General features: G+C 41.5%; 1 protein-coding gene across 1 annotated transcript in view; it reads left to right on the top strand.

Moving 5' to 3' along the window:
• The window catches only part of PTPN9 (protein tyrosine phosphatase non-receptor type 9), a 35270-nt gene extending 23557 nt beyond the window's left edge, over window positions 1–11713 (top strand). Inside the window, exons 9-13 of the mRNA XM_044279858.1 lie at window positions 2679–2748; window positions 4956–5034; window positions 5118–5268; window positions 10657–10864; window positions 10987–11713. Coding sequence (XP_044135793.1) covers window positions 2679–2748; window positions 4956–5034; window positions 5118–5268; window positions 10657–10864; window positions 10987–11153 — 675 coding nt within the window. The 3' untranslated portion in view covers window positions 11154–11713. The remainder of the gene's footprint in view (window positions 1–2678; window positions 2749–4955; window positions 5035–5117; window positions 5269–10656; window positions 10865–10986) is intronic.
• Window positions 11714–22284: the final 10571 nt, after the last annotated feature.

Raw genomic sequence — 22284 nt, forward strand, 5'->3', positions numbered from 1 at the left:
TTAAAAAAAAGTCTTTGGACAGATGCAGGGGCCAATGACCTATGTACGTCCAGTGTTTAGCCCACTGACGTGAAATGCAGGAGCACTGGACATTGTTTATGCCATACCACTATATTGGACACAAAACATACAGCATGAAGGCTTTAGGGAGTTGTACTGTGATCACTTTTAACATAAATTAGTTTACCTCATTAGGGGCATTATAAAAGTGCATATCCATAAGGCCTCATGCAGGCGGCCGTCGTGCGGCCGTTCCGTGCTTTGGGGACCGTAATTGCGGTCCCCAATGCACAGGCAACATCCGTGCAGCAGGCCGGACCCATTCAACTTGAATGGGTCCGTTGTCAGTCCACACCGTAAAAAAATATGATGTCATTTTTTTTGTGGTGCGGAACAACGGAAAGAAACACCATGGAAGCACTCCGTAGTGCTTCAAGTGTTCTGTTCCGCATCTCCGGAATTGCGGATCCATTCAAGTTAATGGGTCCGCATCCGTGATGTGGGGTGCACACGGCCGGTGGCCGTGGATTGCCTAACGGCCGTGTGCATGAGGCCTAAGGGTGCGGAACAACGGTGCAGCTGGCTGTCTGCACCAAGCCACAGTCAATGGCTGCACGATGTGGCCAGTCGGGAGGGCTTTGCCACATGCAGACAGGTGCACTGTTGGGCCTTACCCTAAGGCCTCATGCACACGACAGTATTGCTTTTTCAGTGTTTTGCGGTCCGTTTTTTACGGATCCGTTGTTCCGTTTTTTGTTTCCGTTGTGTTTCCGTTTCCTTTCCGTTTTTCCGTTCCGTTTTTCCGTATGCCATATACAGTAATTACATAGAAAAAATTGGGCTGGGCATAACATTTTCAATAGATGGTTCAGGAAAAAACGGAACGGAAACGGAAGACATACGGATGCATTTCCGTATGTGTTCCGTTTTTTTGGCGGACCCATTGACTTGAATGGAGCCAAGCACCGTGATTTGCGGACAAGTATAGGACATGTTCTATCTTTTCACGGCACGGAAATACTGAAATACTGAAACGGAATGCACACTGAGACACTTCAGTATTTTTTGCTGAACCATTGAAATGAATGGTTCAGTATATGTTCCGTATACTGAGCTCAAAAAACGTCCAGTATACTGAACGCAAAATACTGTCGTGTGCATGAGCCCTAACAGTTATAAGAAGGGCTTGTCTAGTTTTGACACCGTATTCTCACATTTGCCGACAATCTAGAAGTTCCGTGATCGCAGTGGTACGGTATATAATAAACAGTATTGATAGCTATTGCTTCCAATGTGCCCATTATAACTGTTATATTTTAAAGGAGTTGGCCACTTTCTGGTCGACCTTTGACCAATGTGTAGGTAAGATAACTATCTAATATAGCCGTTGTTGATATTCTGTGCCGTTTGCAATATTTCTTTAGCCATGTCACCTTGTTAGGGCTCATGCACACAAACGTATTTTCTTACCGTGTCCGTTCCATTTTTTTTGCGGACCTTATGCGGAACCATTCTTTTCAATGGGTCTGCAAAAAAAAAAGAAAGTTACTCCGTGTGCATTCCGTTTCCGTATGTCCGTATTTCCGTTCCGCAAAAATATAGAACATGTCCTATTATTGTCCGCATTACGGACAAGGATAGTACTGTTCTATAAGGGGCCAGCTGTCCCGTTCCGCAAAATATGGAATGCACACGGATGTCATCCGTATTTTTTGCGGATTGCAAAATACATCCAGTTGTGTGCATGAGCCCGTAGGCAAATCTTCTGTCCTGTCCACATGGAGGTCCTGCCCATGAGATGGTCGCTGATGGAGGGTTATGTGACCAGGCAAATAACCTCCATGTGATGTCTCCTCTATTCAAACACACTGCACCTACACTAAACTCCCAAGTGCAGATGGCAGGTTCAGTGTATTTAAATGGAGGACACATAACCTGAAGGTGATTTGCCTGGTCACATGACCCTCCATCAGTAGCCATTTTATAGACAAGACCCCTTTGTGGACAGTAGTAAAGCGAGGTTGTTAATTGGTTCTTCCCCTTTTAACCTCATGAAGTTATTTAGTGATGCCTATACCTGGCCACATTTCTGTAGCATGAGGAAACTGTACATGCGTACTAACCTTTAGGTGGGGCTAGGAGGGGCCAGGAGAGTAGAAAACACTTATTTTTGGAACAGATAGTTTAGCTCCATTGCAGACATCATCAGGGTAAGATGCGTCTTGCTACCATCACCTCTCTTTGTATCGTATGGGCATCGACCAAGTGCCATGTTGGGCGCTGGTCGACCTGGAGCCTATCCATCTGTCTCATAGTTTGCGGTGAGTGTTCCCTAATCTGTCATATCTTTTATCATAGTTTTTATACACTTAAGTCATGTTAAGTCTAAACTTCTTATCTCACGATAATACAACAGCACAAAAGACTTGGCAAACAAGGGGGTAAACCTAATGAAATACAGAAAATGACACAGAATTTCAACAAAGAATATATTAGTCAATGCCATATAATCATCTTATATACACATTGGTAGAAAGTAACCAGAAAGTGGCCGACCCATTTAAGTATTATTTAAACTGAACAACGTTTTTAAGTGCTAAAGTGCTAATATATCTTATGAAGAATAAGTAGAAAATATAGTCATGGCCAGAAGTTAAATTTCTGATTTTACTCTTTAGCGCTCGGACTATATAAATGCCAGTTTTATGGATGGATACTTACAGAAGAATATGTACATTGGCACACAAGGTAATCTATAAAGTTTTTCTGCATGTTGATGATGGTAATAGGGGATTGGTTAGCTCTTGTGTCTGATATATCTTTAAACCTCCAGTCACCAAGGCATCATTATCTCCAGATGGAAATAAGGGCATAGACATAAAGTCCGCTATAGTGGTAACTGCTCTTTGCTCTGGCTAATAGGGAGAACCATATGGAAATAGGTTGTCAAGTTGGGGAGTCCCATTTAACCCCTTCCCACTGCAGCCACTTTCTGTTTTCGCCTTTTTATTTTTCTGTATACACTGTCATGTGAGGACTTATTTTTAGCGGGACAAATTTCCATATGATGTATTGGGAAGCTGGAAAAAATGTATTACGTTAAGAGGGTAGAATTGAGTTAAAAAAAAGGACATTTGCCCCTTTTTTTTTTTTTTTTTTTTTTTTAAGGGTTTAGTTTTTACAGTGTTCAGTGAGCTCTAAAAATGACAAGTTAGACCAAGTTCACACTTCAGTTATTTGGTCACTTATTTCTATCAGTTTTTGTGAGCCAAAACCAGTAGTGAAGCCTATTCAGAGATAAGGTATAATGGCAAGATGTGTACCTGTTCTGTGTTTTTTTACCCACTCCTGCTTTTGGCTCTCAATACCTGATGGAAATACCTGATCAAATAACTGAAGTGAGAACTTAGTCTTAAAGGGGTTTTCTAAGAATTTAATACTGATGACCTATCAATATCTGATTGGGGGGGGGGGGGGGGGGGGTCAAACACCCGGAAACCCCCCCAACCCCCCTCTGATCAGCTGTTTGAGAGGGCAGCACTTACACTGCGGCCTTCTCTCAGCTTTTTGTAGGCCATTGACGACACATTCATCGGTCACGTGGGGCTGAGTGCGATACCAAGCACAGCCGTTATACAATGTACTGTACGGTGCTGTGCTTGGTAAACAGGGAGAAGGCCCTGGCACTCACAGGAGTACCTTTCTCTTCTCAAACAGCTGATCGGCTTCCTCTGCAGGTCAGTACAAATACAGGGATATCAAATTTATATACCTTTTATGATTTAATACATAAAAAAATAATTAAAAACAAATTTGGAAAATAAAAGTTTTTTTCATCACCATTGACACCTATAACTTTTATATTTACATGTATGGAGCTGTGTAAGTACCTTATTTTTGCAGAGTGATCTGTAGTTTTTATTGATATGATTTATGTATGTATGGGTCTATGTATGACTTTTGATCACTTTGTATTGAATTTTTTTGAAAGATGAAGTGACCAGAAAAACAGTGATTGGGCTATTTTTATTTTTTTATTTTTTATTATTGCATTCACTGTATGAGATAATATTTTATATTTTGATAGCTCTGACATTTTCCAATATGGCGATACCCATTATGTTTATTATTATTTATGTAAATTTGGGAAAAGAGATCATTTGAATATTTATTTTATTTATATCTTTAGCCCCTCTAGGGAACTTTAACATGCAGTCATTAGATTGCTTCTACATTAGAATGCAATGGCTTACTCTTGCAGTTTAGAGGAAAACCATTGTGTTCCTATTAAGCCCTGCCAGCAGCAGCCCACAGTTGACCACAGCATCTGAGGAATTAAAGGTCCATAATTGGAGTTACCTCCAGTCATGGACACTCCCAGCAGATGTCTGCTGTATAACACAACAGTCCTAGGCCTGCTAGGGAGCCCGCTCACCTCCTGAGTGAGCACCATCTTTAAAAACCTGTCATCGGCAGATGTCAGAAAGGGGTTACAAATTAACTAGTTGTTGTGCTGCAATAGGATGCAAAATGATCGTTCTCTGACAGTATTATAAAATAATGAGAGTAATAAAAGTTACAGAATTCTGGCACCATGCACCACATTTACAAGTGTATTAGACGCTTTTTGCCGCTCACACAGTGAGTGGATATGATCTACCATGAAGGCATGTGGCTTACATTGCAAAACTTTAAAAATTTTGTTTGTCATAATTTTGTTACACAATTCTGGTGCAGAGTAAGCCAAGTAATAGTATGATTAGACAGTCCAAAGATGCACCAAATTTATCAACCACTGTGATAAATGTGGCACATCTTTAGACAGTCTAGTCTAAGTTTGCGCTATCTAATACTGGTAAATCTGCCCCGATGTGTCTGAACTAGTGAAGTAGTAGAAGGATATATTTCTGTCTCATAACAAATTTAACACTATATAAATGTATGTTTTTCTCTAGGACCTATGGAAAATACATTCCAGGATTTTTGGCAAATGGTTTGGGAGCAGAATGTGTTGGTTATAGTCATGACAACACGGTAAGCTCATTGATATGGTTTTTGGGAGCATTGTGAGTATTTTTGCATTCCACGTTTTCTTTTTAATCTCCTTTATTGAACAGAGTTGAGGAGGGCGGTCATCGAAAGTGTGGTCAGTACTGGCCTTTATCACCAGGATCTATAGCTTTATATGGTGCTGTGACTGTCACAAACAAAGCTGCTGAGAACCACCAACATTACAGAAAGACAACTCTGGACATCAGCAGTCGGCAGGTATTACCTCTACCCGTGATATATATTTTTTTTTTAACATTGTCTTTTTAATGATTTTCAAGCATATTATACATGTTGAGTATTACATAATAAATAATACAAAAAGGAAGATCCGAAATGACACAAAAAAAAGACGTGAGACATGGCATTGTCACATTTACATGTACAGTATAAGACATGAGACCAGAATACTTTGCATATACAGTTGTAGGAGCAAATTTTCGTAGCCCATAGTCTCCACAGAGTGATCTGTAAAGAGGGTCTATATCCAGGCTACTGAGTCCTTAAAAATTCTTTCATAGTAGGGCGGTCGGCCTAAAACCAGCTCATACATCATATGTAAGTTAACCATTTGGATCACCTCCGATGTGTTAGGGGTGGCTGGTTGTTTCAAATGTCTCGCCATTACCTTGCGCGTGGCCGTAAGAATATGTGACACTAACCATCGGAAGGATGGATGAATGCCATCTAGACCAATACTCAGAATCGCCAGTTCTGGAGACAAGGGAGTGTGGGTGTTCAGAACCTCCTCTAGCAACTCTTCCGTCGCTCTCCACAATGGTGAAATCGTTGGGCAGAACCACCACATATGGGAGGGGGAGCTCCTGGAACCACACTTACGCCAACAGAGGGAAGATTAGTTCGGGATTGTGTGGGACAGTCTGCCCGGAGTGAAATACCAACGTAATTGAATCTTTATACTCTGTTCAGCATGGTAAATGCAGTGAGAGCATTTAATTGACCAATATAGAGCAGATTTCCATTGTTCCAGCGGAAAGGATTTATTCAATTCCTCTTCCCATCTAAGCATGTAGGGATCTTTCGATCCTTTCATAGGGGACAGGAGTTCAGAGTAGAATTTGGCAAGTCCTCTACGGTGTGGGCCTTTGTCATAGAATAGGAGATGAAGTGGGGAAGATGGACTTGCAGTGTTGGTGAAAGAGACTGTGTTCAGATAGTGTCTTGTCTGCAGGTATTGGTAAAAGGTAGAGATGGGAATAGAAAAGGACCTGTGGAGAGAGGCAAACTCCAAAACAGTTTGACCCTGGTATAACTGACCAATTAATTCCCTTAGATTTCCATAGGTAAAGATTGAAATGGGGAATATGGTGTTCCAGCACTGTAAGTGTAAAATCTGGGATATGGAATGGGGAGGGAGGGAGTGATCCCATGCAAAAAGGGAGGTCTGCATGGTGAGTAAAGGGAGATGGTGTGTAAGTTTACTTAGGGTGTGGGCTGCTAAGAAGGCATTGAGATGAAGGTCCATTGATAAGAAACTCCTCTATTTAGAGCCATCTTTGAGGATTGGATGGACGCCACCACTCCCTAGTTTGGTCTATCGGGCTAGCTATATAATATTTGCGAAGGTCTGAGACCCCCAACCCTCCATTCTTTATAGGGGGGGGAACAAGGCCCTTTTGCAGATTCGTTGCGGGAAGCAGTCCCAAGTATACCGTAACATGGTGTTTTGGAGGTGGGTGAGTACGTGGGTAGGAACACATAAAGGGATAAAACTTGGGAGAATCATCATTTTCACAGTATTAATCCTTGCAATCCAGGACAAGCAAAGTTTTGAGTACCTCTGATATTCACTCGCTAGTTCCCCCTGCAGGGCTTGGTAATTAAGTGACACCAGTCTACCAAGTTGGGGATAAGAATGCCTAAATAGGAAATATGGTCATCTGCCCAATGAAAGCGATAGTCGCAGTGGATATGGTCTCTGGCTTCCTCCCGGATCTGGACAGGCAGAATAGAAGATTTAGTAACATTCATAGTATGACACAGCTGAAGAATGTTCTAGGATGGCATATGCAGCTGCAAGAGATTCAGTGGGCTTTGTGAGGGACAAGACCACATCATCAGTGTATAGTGCAATGGTGTGGACCGAGGATCCTACACAAACTCCCTCCACCAATGGGCTGGTACGGAGGAGCTCTGCCAGCGGCTCCATGACCAGCACAAACACCAAAGGTGACAAAGGGCACCATTGGTAATTTGGTCATTTGAAAGGACCCTCACCTCCGGGGAAGAGTATAGACCCATAATGGACAGCAACATGTGTCCCTGAATTCCAAATTTGCTCAGGACTTGCTCCAGGAACCCTCAGTGAACTCTATCAAAAGCTTTTTCAGCATCAAGTGATAGGAAAATTGTGGGGGTCCTGGAGAGCTCCGCAATCTGGACTAGGTTAATAAGACGTCTCATCCCATCTCTACATTGGCACTTGGGGAGAAAGCCCACCTTATCTTCTGCAACCAATTCAGGCAAGACAGTATATAATCTAGTTGCTAGTATTTTAGAAAAGAGTTTCAGGTCCACATTAAGCAACGAGATGGGTCTAAAGTTAGCTGGGTGAGTCTGAGTCTTTGCTGTTTTAGGTAGCATGATTATAGTGGCTGATAACATGTCCCTAGTGATGTTCCCCGTTGTGAAGAAACAATTAAATAGTTTGGTCAAGTAAGGTGTGAGCACAGATGCGTAGGTCTTATAATATTCTGCAACATATCCATCTGGGCCAGGGGCTTTATTGGGCTTGAGGAATTTGAGAGCAGATTTAACTTCTGATTCAGGGGGTATTGATCACCGCTAAGACCTCCACAGACTGGGAGGGTAGAGCAATAGAGTCCAGAAATGACTGGATCCCAGTTGTAGAGGGTTGGGGGGTACCTGAGTTGTCTCGGAGATTATATAGAGAGGAATAGAATTTAGCAAATGCTTCAGCAATCTGCTGGGGATGTGTTATTGCTGAGCCATCTGGCAACTGGAACGACTCTATTCTGCTAGGCGGTGCAAGCGTTTGGCTAGCAATCTGATCTGTCCCCATGTGGTAAAATCTTACCTTCATGCGGCGAACTGAGTGTTCATATTTGTACAGTAATAGGGAACGTAGTTTAAAGCTTAGAGCTGTGAGTTGCTGTTGAAGTGCTACTGTAGGTGTGACTTTGTGTTGTCTTTCTACAGTGTGTAGGGCCTGAATCTTGCAGTTTACATCTCTCTCCTGTGCTTTTTTGAGTCTGGAAACAGTTTTAGAAATAGACCCCTCATATACACCTTTTGAACTCCCCACAGTGATGTAATATATATCCCTCCCACATCATTAAGATTCAAATATTTTTTCAAGGAAGAAAGCAAGTCTTCCATTCTGGTTGGGCAACGGAGTAGATATGGATTGTGGAGGGGTTTGACTCGGGACAATATTGTCAACTACTACAGTGATGGCGTGATCTGACCGTGTGGCACATCCAATATGAGAGGAGGTGACTTTATGGATCAAGTCAGCTGACACTAGGAAATAATCCAGTCTGGATTGGGATATGTGGGTCTGGGAAATGAAAGTATAATCCCTCTCTCCCGCATGTTGTTATCGCCAGATGTCATGTAAGGGGTAATCCCTGACAGTTTGTTTAAGTACCCCCCTGGCAGAGGTAGACACTCTGTCACAATCATCTTAATGTCCATTGGTAGGTTGAAGTCCCTCCCTAGGTGTTGATGGACCTAGTCCCGATGGTTTTGGAATTCTGTGGATGCGGTCAATTGTGACATCCATATCTGAGGCTGTAGGGAGTGCGGCCTTTAGCATGTCCTTCAATAGAGGCTCCAAATCAGCAGGTCTCACCATTTCCGAGACACCACGGAGACGTACATTTTTGCGCCGGTGTCTGTCCTCTATATCACATATCTTGGCAGACAATCTACTGACCTCCTCCTCCAATGCTTCGTTTGCATCAATGAGAGCGTTGTGCGACAAGGCCAGCTCTGCCATCTTGTGCTCCATGTGATCTCCGAGATGCTGCATTTCTCGCCTCATTTCCTGTACCATCCCTCGCATGTCATCTTTGAGGGAAGCCCTTGGGGAATCTAGAAGCAAGCGTAGCGTACCCTCCATGAGTGGATGAGGGGACAGGCCCGGGCGACTGTCTGCCCCAGATCCTGATCTCAGGCTTGACGAGAAAGCAGTGAGGCTGGAAGTGCAGGCGGTGAGGCTGGAAGTGCAGGCGGTGAGGCTGGAAGTGCAGGCGGTGAGGCGTGCAGTAGGCCCTAGTTCGGTATCAGTGAGTTTAGCTGGGGCTGACCTCCTTTTTACCTTCCCCATGGTGTTGGTCAAGTATATGACTGGGAAGGGTTGCTCCACAGACGCAGGGTTAGCCGCATTGGGGTGGTTATGGAGTTTCTAGGTCCGGAGCTACAGCATCAAGCAGCCGGCGCCATCATCGTGCAGGCCATGCCCCCTCTAACCGCAATATTGTATTATACAGACCGTGTGAGTTTGATAGGGGTAATATCCTTATGTGATTCGGTTCAAGGTCTTACTGTGTATACATATATGATGTCACAAAAATTAGATTTACAATCCTTTCTGAACTGGCAGGACAAAAATGTAAAAACCTTTTTAATTTTTATGTGTAACATTTTTCACCCTAGTAATCTACTGCTTGTTATAACTTCACTTTCTAATCATTGATGCAAAATGACATTCAAATTCTGTATATGAAACATTTAATTGAAGGGTTTGTCTTATCTCACTGTTACTAAGAGGATATGTGACTACACCTTCACCACTTCCAGGAAATAGCAGAGTGGGCTGGCACTGCATTGTTTCAGTAGCTGCCATTGTAGCGCATGTGAGCTATAGAAACAGCATAGGTGCAATGGGAGCACCTGGCAAGCCGGTGGTCAGGGTTTAGTCTTATCTAATGGTTGACATTGGTATTGGCATATACTGGATCTGATGTCTCAGTTGTTTTTCTGTTTCTATTCCTATACCATAATAGGTGCCGCAAATGTGAACCTAAATGTGGCCAAACACATTAGATAGAAGTTGGTTGATGGTTGAATAAACAATCATCCAGTAAACGATCATTTTGCAGACACACAAATTTTAGTCCATTTTTGCCATTACAGATGTTCAGACTGGCCATACACATTCAATGAAACCAGTTGATGAAAGAAAGATTTTTCTGGAATTCTTTCAATTAAAGATCTTTCATCCACAAATGATCTTTCTTGGAACAAAAGATGTTTCCAGACAAAAATTTTAAACATAGACGACTTTCCAAACGATGATGGTCTGTCATTGGTCGGCTAAAACGATAGTTAAATTTTGCTTGACGAATAAACGTTTTGGTTGAAATCATCCATTCTGATGTACTTTAGACTGTATAGCGAAGAAGGACTGGCACTCACTTTCTTGACGATATGAAGAGACTTTTATTCAAATCATAATAGCATCATCAGTGACTAGTTTCGGCTCAAGCCTGAGCCTTTTTCAAGTGCTGACCCATCTTTTTCAACAAATTTAGACTGTGTGGCCACCTTAAGACCCACATTTGAAACTTCTTGATTTCATATGCCTTATGTTTTGTAGCATAAGTATGTCTTCCGTTTCAGGGTCGAGAGAAGAGACAGATCAGTCATTTGCAGTTCTTAAGCTGGCCAGACTTTGGGGTTCCCAGCTCTGCTGCTGCTCTTATCAATTTCAGAGACGCTGTAAAGAAGGAACAGAGAAGATTGGTAAATGAGCTAGGAAACCAATGGAAAGATCCTGCTGGCGGTCCTCCAATTGTGGTACATTGCAGCGCAGGAATCGGAAGGACAGGTACTGGATGATGGCAATAAATATTGAAACTGAATGGCTTAGCAGGAGAAAAGTCGTAGCTTTAATACATTAACACTTGTTGATAATGAAAGCTAATTTGGACTTTTATTATTTCCCCCCAGGTACTTTCTGTACATTGGACATTTGCTTGTCCCAAATAGAAGATGTAGGCACCTTGAACATTCAGCAAACTGTGACAAGAATGCGGAAACAGAGAGCACTGAGTATACAGACTACAGAGCAGTATTACTTCTGTCACATGGCCATCCTCGAACATTTTGGCAGCTGATACAAGTACCATGCCATGCTTATTGGTGCAGCTTCCAGTGTCAAAGAATCAAGGACCAACATTAGGGGCTGAAGGCCTTCATTACATTTAGGTTCTACAAAGGCAGATAAGAAGTCCCAGTCTTTGGCTCCTATGTAAAGCAATGGAATTATGCTATTTGTAACCAGGAATCACACAGTATAATACTCCAGGCACAATTAAGGGTCCATTCACATGTCCGCAACTGAATTGCGGATCCGCAAAACATGGACACTGGCCATGTGCGTTCCGCATTTTGCGGATCGCACATGGCTGGCACTATAATAGAAATGCCTTTTCTTGTCCGTGTCTGCAGACAAGAATAGGACATGTTCTATTTTTTTTGCTGTCTGCAACTTTTGCGGCCCCATTGAAAATGAATGGGTCCGCGCCCGTTCTGCAAAGATGCGGAACCATTTTGCAGACTTGTGAATGGACATCTGTCAGGAGAGTTGTACCTATGACACTGGCTGATCGGTTACATGTGCACTTGGCAGCTGAAGACATCTGTGTTGGTCCCATATTTATACGTGCCCACATTGCTGAGAAAATTATGTTTTACTATATGCAAAATAGCCTCTAGGAGCAATGGGGGTGTTGCCATTACACTTAGAGGCTCAGCTCTCTCTGCAGCTGCCGCACCCTCTGCACTTTGATTGACAGGACCAGGCAGGCGTTTTAATGGTTACACTGCCTGGCCCTGTCAATCAAAGTCCAGGTGGTGCAGCAGTTGCAGAGAGAGCTAAACCTCCAAGTGTAACAGCAACGCCCCCATTGCTCCTAGAGGCTAATTTGCATATATTAAAACATAATTTTTCAGCAATGGGGGCACGTATAAATATGGGACCAACACAGATGCCTTCATCTGCCAAGTGCACATGTAACAGGTCAGCCAGATTAATAGGTACAAATCTGCTGACAGATGCCCTTTAGACACTGATTACAATTTGTGCCATTACACAATCATAATGCTATAATCAGGCAATACATGCTATAAGACAGCTTATTTAAATATATACATGTGACACCTGATCTTTCATATATTTTACATGCATACGTTTAAACATATACACGTTACTATTATCATTCCTTTTATGTACATACAAACATGAAGTATACTGTAGAACAGCTCTGGATGTGCATACCACACAATCCAATCCTGCTCATTCCTCACATCCCTTACTGCAGGGTCTTGGGTTAGAAGCTAAAACTTTTGCCATTCTTTATATGAAGAAAAGTAATACTGTATATCAAGCCAATAATCTTCTCAACTAAAGCGTTACTACACGTTGTTGTGAATTATCATGGCTGCAATTATACCGCACACATGAAAATAGCTATTTGTAAATGTCTCTTCTGTATTGCAGTCGTGTGGGACCAATCAAATAGACAAGACTATGAAATGTGAGTTTATAGGGTATGGCCAATATAATGAGTGAGGGAGACAAGTTTTTGTGAATGTGATCAAGTTGATTTCTGGAAACATGACCCGTACTGTTCTGTTTGCAGACTGAACGGCGGTGTAGAAGTTATACGTGTATATAAATGTACAGAATGTAAACTCGTTTCGGATTCTATACATGCGTTTCCATCTACATTTCACAGGTGTATGTGATTTTTGGGATGGGATCGAACACAACAATCATTTTCATCATTGATATGATAGACAATGAAGGGAGATTTACCAAAACTGGTGTAAAGGAAAACTGGATTTGCAACCAATCAGATTCCACCTTTCTTTTTCTAAAGCAGCACCAAAAAATGAAGGTGGAATCGGATTGGTTGCTATTAGCAACAAAGTCTGTTTTCCTTTGCACATCACAAAAATATATATATTTTTTTTTATTAGGAACACTCCAACTTAACAATGTAATGGGGTTAGTATACGAAAGCTGTCTTGTCATTTACAAAATTGTTTGTAGCTACTTGCCTTATTTTTGGACATTTTATTATGTAACTAATTGAAGTCCCCATGAAATTACAATTCTTCTCTTGGACATCTCTGTTGTACAATTTCTTTATTTCTCCAGAAAATTTCTGAATAAGCTGACTCGGTGTCACTGTTCCCCTTGTCAATAGGTTGTGTCCCTATAGAGACACTGTCAGCCCTAATTGGACAGTTTTTTAAAGTGTGTAGGGACATATCTGTCTGAAGCAGCAATAGTAACACCCCATTTGGAAATGTATTTATATGCTTCCAGAAGGAATAACAGAGGGAATACACAAAGCAAAGTTCTAGGAAATAAGGCTCCTGTATTATTTTCGGAAGAACTTGAGTATTTACTAAAACGTCAATACATGGTAGGCCATCACTAGCTCATCAGCTGGGGCCTGACACCACGCACCCCTGCTGATCAGCTAGGCCATCACTTAAAGGGGTTGTCCGGGTTCAGAGCTGAACCCGGACATGTCTCCATTTTCACCCAGGCAGCCCTTTGCCCTGCGCAAAATCGTACAGGGCAAAGGCATTTTTTGGAGAACTGGTAACGTATCGGGTCTCTCCATGGGGCTGCCAGGAATCCTGGTGACGTCACCGACACTGATGGGTGGGATTTAGCGCTGCCCTAGCCAGTAAAACGGCTAGGGCAGTGCTAAAGCCCGCCCATCAGAGCCGGTGACGTCACTGAACACACGGCTGGGAGGAAGATGCTAGCCTCAGAAGGGGGGTGCCGGGGTGAAAATAAGGGTATGTCCGGGTTCATCTCTGAACCCGGACAACCCCTTTAAGAGCCTTTTACACAGGCCGAGAATCTGCCAGGTAATCACTAACGAGTGTTCATAGGAACATTTGTTAGCAATTATCTGGTGGTGTAAAGGTGCCGCCGGTTACCCCATGAATGAGCGAAATGCTTGTTCATCAGGTAATTGGATAGTTTGTGTAGGCACCTAAATCATCTTTTGCCAGCAGCAGATAGTGCTGTCTAATCACACTCTGCTGCCGACAAACGAGTCTATATGGGGACGAGCATTGGCATTAGCGATCACTCCTCCCCATACTGTGATCGCTACATGATGTAAATGCAGTGGTCTCCTTCACTGACAAGCAGGCGATTGCCGGGAAGGAATGGTTCCTTCCCAACAATCACCTGTTGAATTTTTCCATCTAAAGAGACTTTTAGTAAAGACTGGGTAACCCCTTTACGATGCAGCCTAGTTTGGTACTCAAGGCTTGTTTTTTTTTTTTTGTTTTTTATCTGCACATTTTGACATTTTGAAAGCTATAACTTTTTTTTTTTTTTCCATCAAGATAACCACATGAGGGTTTGTTTTACGTGGGGTAAATTGTATTTTTAATAACACCATTTTAGGGTACATCAGATGAATTGTAGAACTTTTAAAAATATTTTTGGGGCAACAGTGTGGGGGAAAAACAACACAATTCTGCCATTGATTTAGGGTTTCATTTTTTATAGTGTTCACTGTGTGGTGAAGATGACATGTAAACGTTATTCTGCTGGTCACTACCATTATGGAGATACCAAATTTTATGGTTTTCGTTATGTTTTACTACTTTTAAAAATGTTATCCGCTTTTTTTTCTATTTTTTTTTGGGGGGGGGGGGGGGGCAAGGTGAACAATAAAAATGACAATTCTAGCCTTTTTTTTTTCTCTAAACAATGTCCTGAGTCTGATCATACATGGAAGAGTCTGCATCTTACATTGCCATACATATACTGAAGTGTTGTGTACCTGGGGCTATTAGAAGCTGATTTATAAGCACAAGTAACATTGTAATTTCAGGGCCCTCTCTTGTTAGAACAGAAGTAACCAAATAATTTCAGTATTTGATCTACTTTTTGTGAGTCAGGTGATCTACTGCCATAAAATGTTTGGGTGGTTTGCATGTAACCTGAAAGACCATTTCTGATGCTCCTTGTAGAATTTGCAGTTGCATGGAGATTGTGCAATTGCAGAAGTGGGGAGGTGGTTTTCAGTAACAGCTGGGCTCCCCACAGAGAAAGCAAAGATGGGGTAATATGTAAGCCCCAGTTACAGTAGAATTCGGCCAAAAAAAATGTAATGTAAAATGCACCCAAAGGTCTTGTATGATCATCTGGGGGGCACAATGTGTAAAATTAAACAAAATGACACTACCACTACCGCATACCACAGTGATTTCTGGTTATAAAACAATAAAAAAGAAAACATACTAAAATGAAAATTACATACTGATAAAGCCTACTGTATCACTGAAAAAGGACAGAAAAATTATTGAAATAACGTGACTAAGAACAAAAGTTACGCTTTCCAAACACATGCACTATAAAAAATGAAAGTGTCTAGTCTTGAGCTGGTTAAGTTGCACCAGTTACTGTATAATAGCGATAGCAGCCACTTGCAGAGCTGCCTAGAGGGGTGAGGCCTCACTACACTACACTACTCTATAACGGATGCAATCTGGCCTGTGATATGCCATCATGGCTGAAGCGCCTGACAGGAACCCTCACCAAACTGTAATATATGTAAGTGCCAGAGTATAGTTTGTAGTGAGGCCATGCCCCCTAGCTCTATAAAAATGTCACATGACCTAACCCCTCAAGTGAACGCTGTAAAAATAAATAAAATAAAAACAGTGCTAAAACAACCAATTTTTTGGTCCCCTTGCCCCATAAAGTGTTATAATGAATGATCAAAAAATCATAAAAACTGGAATACTGCATGTATAAGGTGATAAATTAAAATATTTATTCTATGCAAGGCACACACAATAAAAATGACTTTAAACTGGCATATAATAACAAACATGGACATATAAGTCCTAAAATAAACTCTGCAGTAAATGGATCCAAATAAATATGATGATATGTTGCAATATAGTATCAGTTAATACTCCCACACGAAGGGGTCAAAATACCCGAAATAGTAGAATCAGCAAAGTCTGGTATGTTTCCACCTCAGGTATAAATGGTGAGTGTGTGTATACACCTCAAGTTCAGTTAGCCAGTGTCATTGATTGATTAATCAACAGGTGTGTTAATCCACCTACAGAAAAATACCCACACTGTTCCAGGACAGATTAAGAAACTGTGAAGCAGTCATAAAATAAGGCGGTATGGCAGAAGAATTTGCAGTGTATTCGTGGCATCCCACTGCCCGCGCCGCCTGAAACGCCTTTTACCTTTCCGGGCGGCTTCTATTGCTGTAAGTATCCTTTGTGAACGACCACTGAGGAAGGGGTGTAGTGGAAACCCTAAAACACGTTTGGTCAGGACCTGCTGTATTTACGGATGAGCAACTGTATATTTGCCTTTATCCACAGTCGTCTTTGAAGAATTGCAGATTGAAAGATATCTCTCTGGAATCCCACCAACACTGGCTGTACTATACACCTTGAGATTCCTGCGAACATCTGAACTTACTACATACCATAAACTTGGTCAATTGAGGACCATGTGAACGGGCCCGTTCACAAAAGATACTTACAGCAATAGAAGCCATCCAGAAAGGTAAAAGGCGTTTTAGGTGGCGTGGTACAGTGGGACGCCACGAATACACAGCAAATTCTTCTGCCATACCGCCTTACTTTATGACCGCTTCACAGTTTATTAATCTGTCCTGCAGGTGGATTAACACACCTGTTGATTTTAACCCCTTCGTGTGGGAGTATTAACTGATACTATATAGCAACATATCGTCATATTTATTTGGATCCATTTACTGCAGAGTTTATTTTAGGACTTATATGTCCATGTTTGTTATTATGTCAGTTTAAAGTCGTTTTATTGTGTGTGTGCCTTCCATAGAATAAATATTTTAATGTATCACCTTATACATGGAGTATTCCAATTTTTGAGTGCTCAGCCCAATTTTTACCTTTTTTTTAATAAAATTGTGTTGGTTGAGTGGACCAACGGGGCTTTGTAGCACCATTCCTTTGTTAAAGGTACAGTGAGCCACTATTACCTTTGTCTTTTCTGCAAAAAATCAGATGTGCCCAAAAATAGTACCAATAAAACTGGCACCTTATCCCCTAGTTTCCAAAATGGGTCACTTTTTGGTAGTATCTACTGTAAGGGTGCATCAGGGGGGCTTCAAATGGGACATGGCATCTAAAAACCAGTTCAGCAAAATCTGCCTTCCAAAAACCATGTGGAGCTCCTTTTCTTCTGCGCCCTGCTGTGTGCCCATACAGCAGTTTATGACCACATGTGGGGTGTTTCTGTAAACCACAGAATCAGGGTAATAAATATTGAGTTTTGTTTGGCTGTTAACCCTCGATGTGTTAAAGGAAAAAAATGTATTAAAATGGAAAATCTTCCAAAAAAGTGAAATTTAAAAATTTGATCTCCATTTTCCTTTAATTCTTGTGGAACACCTAAAGGGTTAACAAAGTTTGTAAAATCTGTTTTAATTAACTTGAGGGGTGTAGTTTCTACAATGGGGTCATTTATAGGGGGTATCCACTATGTAAGCCCCACAAAGTGACTTCAGACCTGAACTGGTCCTTAAAAAGTGGGTTTTGGCAATTTTCTTAAAAATTTTAAGAATTGCCTTCTAACGTCCTAAAAAAATAAAATGACATTTCCAAAATGATGCCAACATAAAGTAGACATATGGGAAATGTTAAGTAATAAATATTTTATGAGGTATCACTTTCTGTTTTTAAAGCAGAGAAATTGAAATTTTGAAAATTGCGAATTTTTCAAAATTTTGGGTAAATTTGGGATTTCTTCATAAATAAAGGTGAAATATATTGACTCAAATTTATGACTGTCATGAAGTACAATGTGTCATGAGAAAACAGTCTCTGAATGGCATGGATAACTAAAAGTGTTCCAAAGTTATTACCACACAAAGTGAGATATGTCAGATTTGCAAAATTAGGCCTGGGCAGGAAGGGGGCAAATGGCCCGGATGTGACGTGGTTAAACATACTGAAACATGGACCTATGAGGATGCAGATTTCCTACTTGTGTAGAAGCCAGCTAGAGAACAGCCTGGTGGCCAGGGTTGCCAACCCTATCATTTTACCGCTCACAGTAAATGCCGATTTATATTAGTATATTGAGCTATACACATGTATTATAATCATAATTTATTATGGTTTTTACAATTTGTCTGTAAAAACAAAAACGCAACTTCAGGCTTTTATTTTTGGATAAGTTGTCCGGTATAAGAGAAAAATTCAGGTTGGCAACATTGCTAGTGGTCCAACAGTGAGATCTACTTGTATGTGCACCACATTTAACCAGTAGATCACAATATACAGTACTGTTTACTGTATAAAGTACACAGTATATACATATATTGATTTCACTGTTGGGGTATGCGCACATGGCGGATTTTCATGACAGAATCTGCAGCAGGATCTATGGGTTAGCATTAACAACTGTCGCTGGTTCACATTCGGATTACCCCTAGTCAATAATGTCAGACGGATTTCAAATCCACATGGTGAATCCGTGTATGTATTGGACACAATGGATGGCACATTTCTGGGCAGAAAATGCATGAAATTTCCAACATGTAAAGATACCATTATGTTTATATATGCTATGTAAATAATAAAATATCTTATACTTTCACATATAGCCATCCTCATTCCACGCTTTATCATATTGTTTGATCAGATTTTGTATTTTGTATAATAATAAAATAATCTCTGAATCAAAGTAAAGGAATCTGGAACTCACTCCAGGTCTAAACTGATGGAAGGTGAACCCACTAGTACTAATGAACACAACCTCTGTACAAATCTTCTCCAGCCTGTTACGTTTAATAGTATGTGATTAAAGAGTTTATTTATTTTTATGCTTTTTAAAAATAAAAAATGGCCGATGCCTTGCTGGTGGATTGGCAGGTGTGCAGTATTGCTGAACTTTTAGTGCTACATACTGCATGTCATTATGTAAAGTGACTTGTACATTATGGGGCTCTGAAAGTGTTCTTGATTTTGGCTATGCAACTTTTACATCACATTCTGTTAGAACTGGCAAATGTATTTTTGTTATATTGTCTTCCTTACAAAAAAAAGTTTACTGTGCCTATATTGTAATTTTCCAGTTGTTTAATATGTAGTACTTTATGATTCGTTATAATAAAAGTGTACCTTGCTAATGTTTCATTACATTTTACTTCTGTCAACCACTGGTATACGCAGTAGATATTATTTACATCCAACACTACATATTACTACCCCGAGTAACCTTTCATCAAGTTTGGCCCTTGTTAAAACTTTATTGGAAAGTCTTAGATATTTCCCTCTTTACTTGCCACCTTGGTATTTTAGAGCCACCAATCACACTATACATAATGGCTTTCCTTTTCTTTTACAGAGATTAAAGACCTGAATGCAGCAGCATTTTGATCAAGCATTCAATGGCGGTTAAAAAAAATTGAGGACAGCCCTCCACACGTAAAGAAGTCCTGCTGATGACACAAGTCAATCCGCTCATCTCTAGTTTCTTGCTTGACTGCCAAAGATATACGTGTAAGGTTCCTGTAGTGTAGTATGTCATAGAACCAAGCTCATTATATAAATATAGCACCAGAACCAAGCTCATTATACAAATACAATAACAGAACTAAACTTATTATACACGGCACCATAAGCAATACAGTTCCAAACTATTGCATCTTCAGCCATGCAATGTTCCCGCTAAGCCACGCCCCTATCCTGCTCAGCCACAACCTCTTGGCGACTACGTGATTTTTCTAAAACTAGATGCACCAAACATATGGCTAATTTTGCCAGTGTCTCTGAATATAAAGCTGTGCCCCTCAACATAGCGCCACACTCTGTGCCCTCTAAATATACTACCACAAAATGTAGTGTCGCACACTGTGACCCCTGAATGTAAAGCTGCTACACACAGTGCCCCTGAATATAGTAACCTTGTTTGTAAGCCTGAAAAGACAAAATGCAGAATTGATCCAGAGAAAGGCAGAAAATGCTCATGAAGCAGAAGCCAATTTTCCTCAACTTAGGGGGAAAAATGCTTACCAATTGCATATCTGGCAATTAAAATAATTGTCACAATGGGGAGTGGGGGAAAACTCACCACCGTATACCGTAGGTAAATGGGGAAGCAGCTTTGCCTGGACACCAGAAAAAGGGAGCAGGTCACCTCCTAAAGCCACCCTAATCCTGGCCCTGACTCCTAACCGTATGAGCAGACCAGAATGGTAGGTGGTCTCATACACAGGAACTTAGGACCCTGAGTTGCCCTGATGATCCCTGAATAAAGGTAAGGAGCTATAGATGACCTGTTCCTCCAGAACGAGGATGAACAGGAGTCTCAAAGGCCAAGCAGCAAAGGGAAGACAGTGAACAGCAAGTGGGTCGGCACGTAAGAACCCAATGATACGACAACACACCGGAATAACAAGCACTTACCTGCCACAGCAACAGGGTGGAACACCAGTATCAAAACTACCTGGACACCTATGCATACCGAAAGCATGGTGGCCCCAGACAGAGCTGCTCACTGACTCCCCTCCGGGGAACCCAGGGGCCCTCTCACTGAAGGCACAGACAGAGAGGGGAATGCCTAGCAACCATGCTGGACAACACACCAAACAGACCAGACATGGAACACAACACTAGACATAACAACACACCCGGTACATAAGTAGAGTTCAGTGGACACCTGGATGTTCGGGTTCGGCCGAACTTCACAAAAAAATTCGAGTTTGGGACCCGAACTTGACCCCGAACCCCATTAAAGTCAATGGGGACCTAAACTTTTGAGCACTAAAATGGCTGTAAAAATGTCATGGAAAGGGCTAGACGGCTTCAAATTGCATCACAATGGTGTTAAGAGCATGGCAAGTGCTCTGCAAACAAATGTGGATAGGGAAACTTTAAATAACAGAAAATACGTAAAAAAATAAATAATCTTGATCTAGGAGGATGAGGTCCATATGAAGTAGGAGGTTGAGGAGGCGGTGGATGCGGCAGTGTAGGAGGTGCTAGCCTACACTGCTTTTTGGTTTTAAATTTATTTTTATTTTTTTAAATTAGGGTACACCCCAAAACATTGGGAAATATAACCTGTGATAACCCCCTCCAATCGTGCTAAACAAACGTTCAGACAATACACTGGCTGCAGGGCAGGCCAGAACCTCCAAGGCGTAAAGGGCAAGCTCAGGCCATGTGCCCAATTTGGAGACCCAGACGTTGCAGGGGGCAGAACCATCAGTCAGTTCGTGTAGGCGTGTGCAAACATACTGCCCTACCATGTCACACATCCTCATGATGTTCACGATCCAATTGGATATCTGCTCTATCAACTTTCAATGTTCTTTTCTACGCCTACCATGTTGATCACTGTTAGCGGCGAATCAGGGTTCCACCCCGGAGAGGGAGCGTGAGTAAGAGAGACCACATCCAAGGGAGATCAATGGATGAAATTTAATTGTGATCGAGCAGAAATGTGGGAGAAGCTATTAAAACTGAAGAATTGAAGGAAAGGAGGGGGCACACGGCAATCACCCACTCCTGACTTGGGGAGGTAGTGACAATAAATAACAATACACAACTCTTAAGATGCTCTGTTATTGGAATGATTAATAAAAAATTATAGGGAATGTCACTGGGGTATTTTGGATTTGGAAACGTTAGCCAGGTGAGGCCCTGCTGCCGCTTTGTTGACTCTAAATAACTTCTGCCTGATCGCACGTCCCTGTGACATCCACCATCCATTTGGATATCTTCTCTATCAACTTTCGATGTTCTTTTCTGAGCCTACCATGTTGATCACGATTATTGGCGAATCAGGGTTCCACGCCAGAGAGGGAGCGTGAGAAAGGGAGACCTCATCCAAGAGAGGTCAATGGCTGCAATGGGATGAAGCGGAAATGGGACAAGTTATTAAAGCAGAAGGATCGAATGAAAGGGCCAATTAAAGACTAATTTTAGAAATTTAAGTCCCTGTCACCTATGCAGAGCAGAGGTTTTTCATCGCCAGAAATGGGTTAATGTCACCCACCAATAGAACAGATTATTTTTAAAAAAATTGGTCCCTGTTCCCTATGCAGAGCAGGGGTTTATTCACTGCAAAAATTGTAAAATGCCAACCCAAGAATGTAACAAAAAAATGTGTGAAATGTATTAACCTGTCTACTAGGTAGAGCAGGGGTCTATCACAGCCAAAAACTGTTGAATGTCACC

This window comes from Bufo gargarizans, chromosome 2 (assembly GCF_014858855.1).
Source record: "Bufo gargarizans isolate SCDJY-AF-19 chromosome 2, ASM1485885v1, whole genome shotgun sequence".
Classification (NCBI taxonomy): domain Eukaryota; kingdom Metazoa; phylum Chordata; class Amphibia; order Anura; family Bufonidae; genus Bufo; species Bufo gargarizans.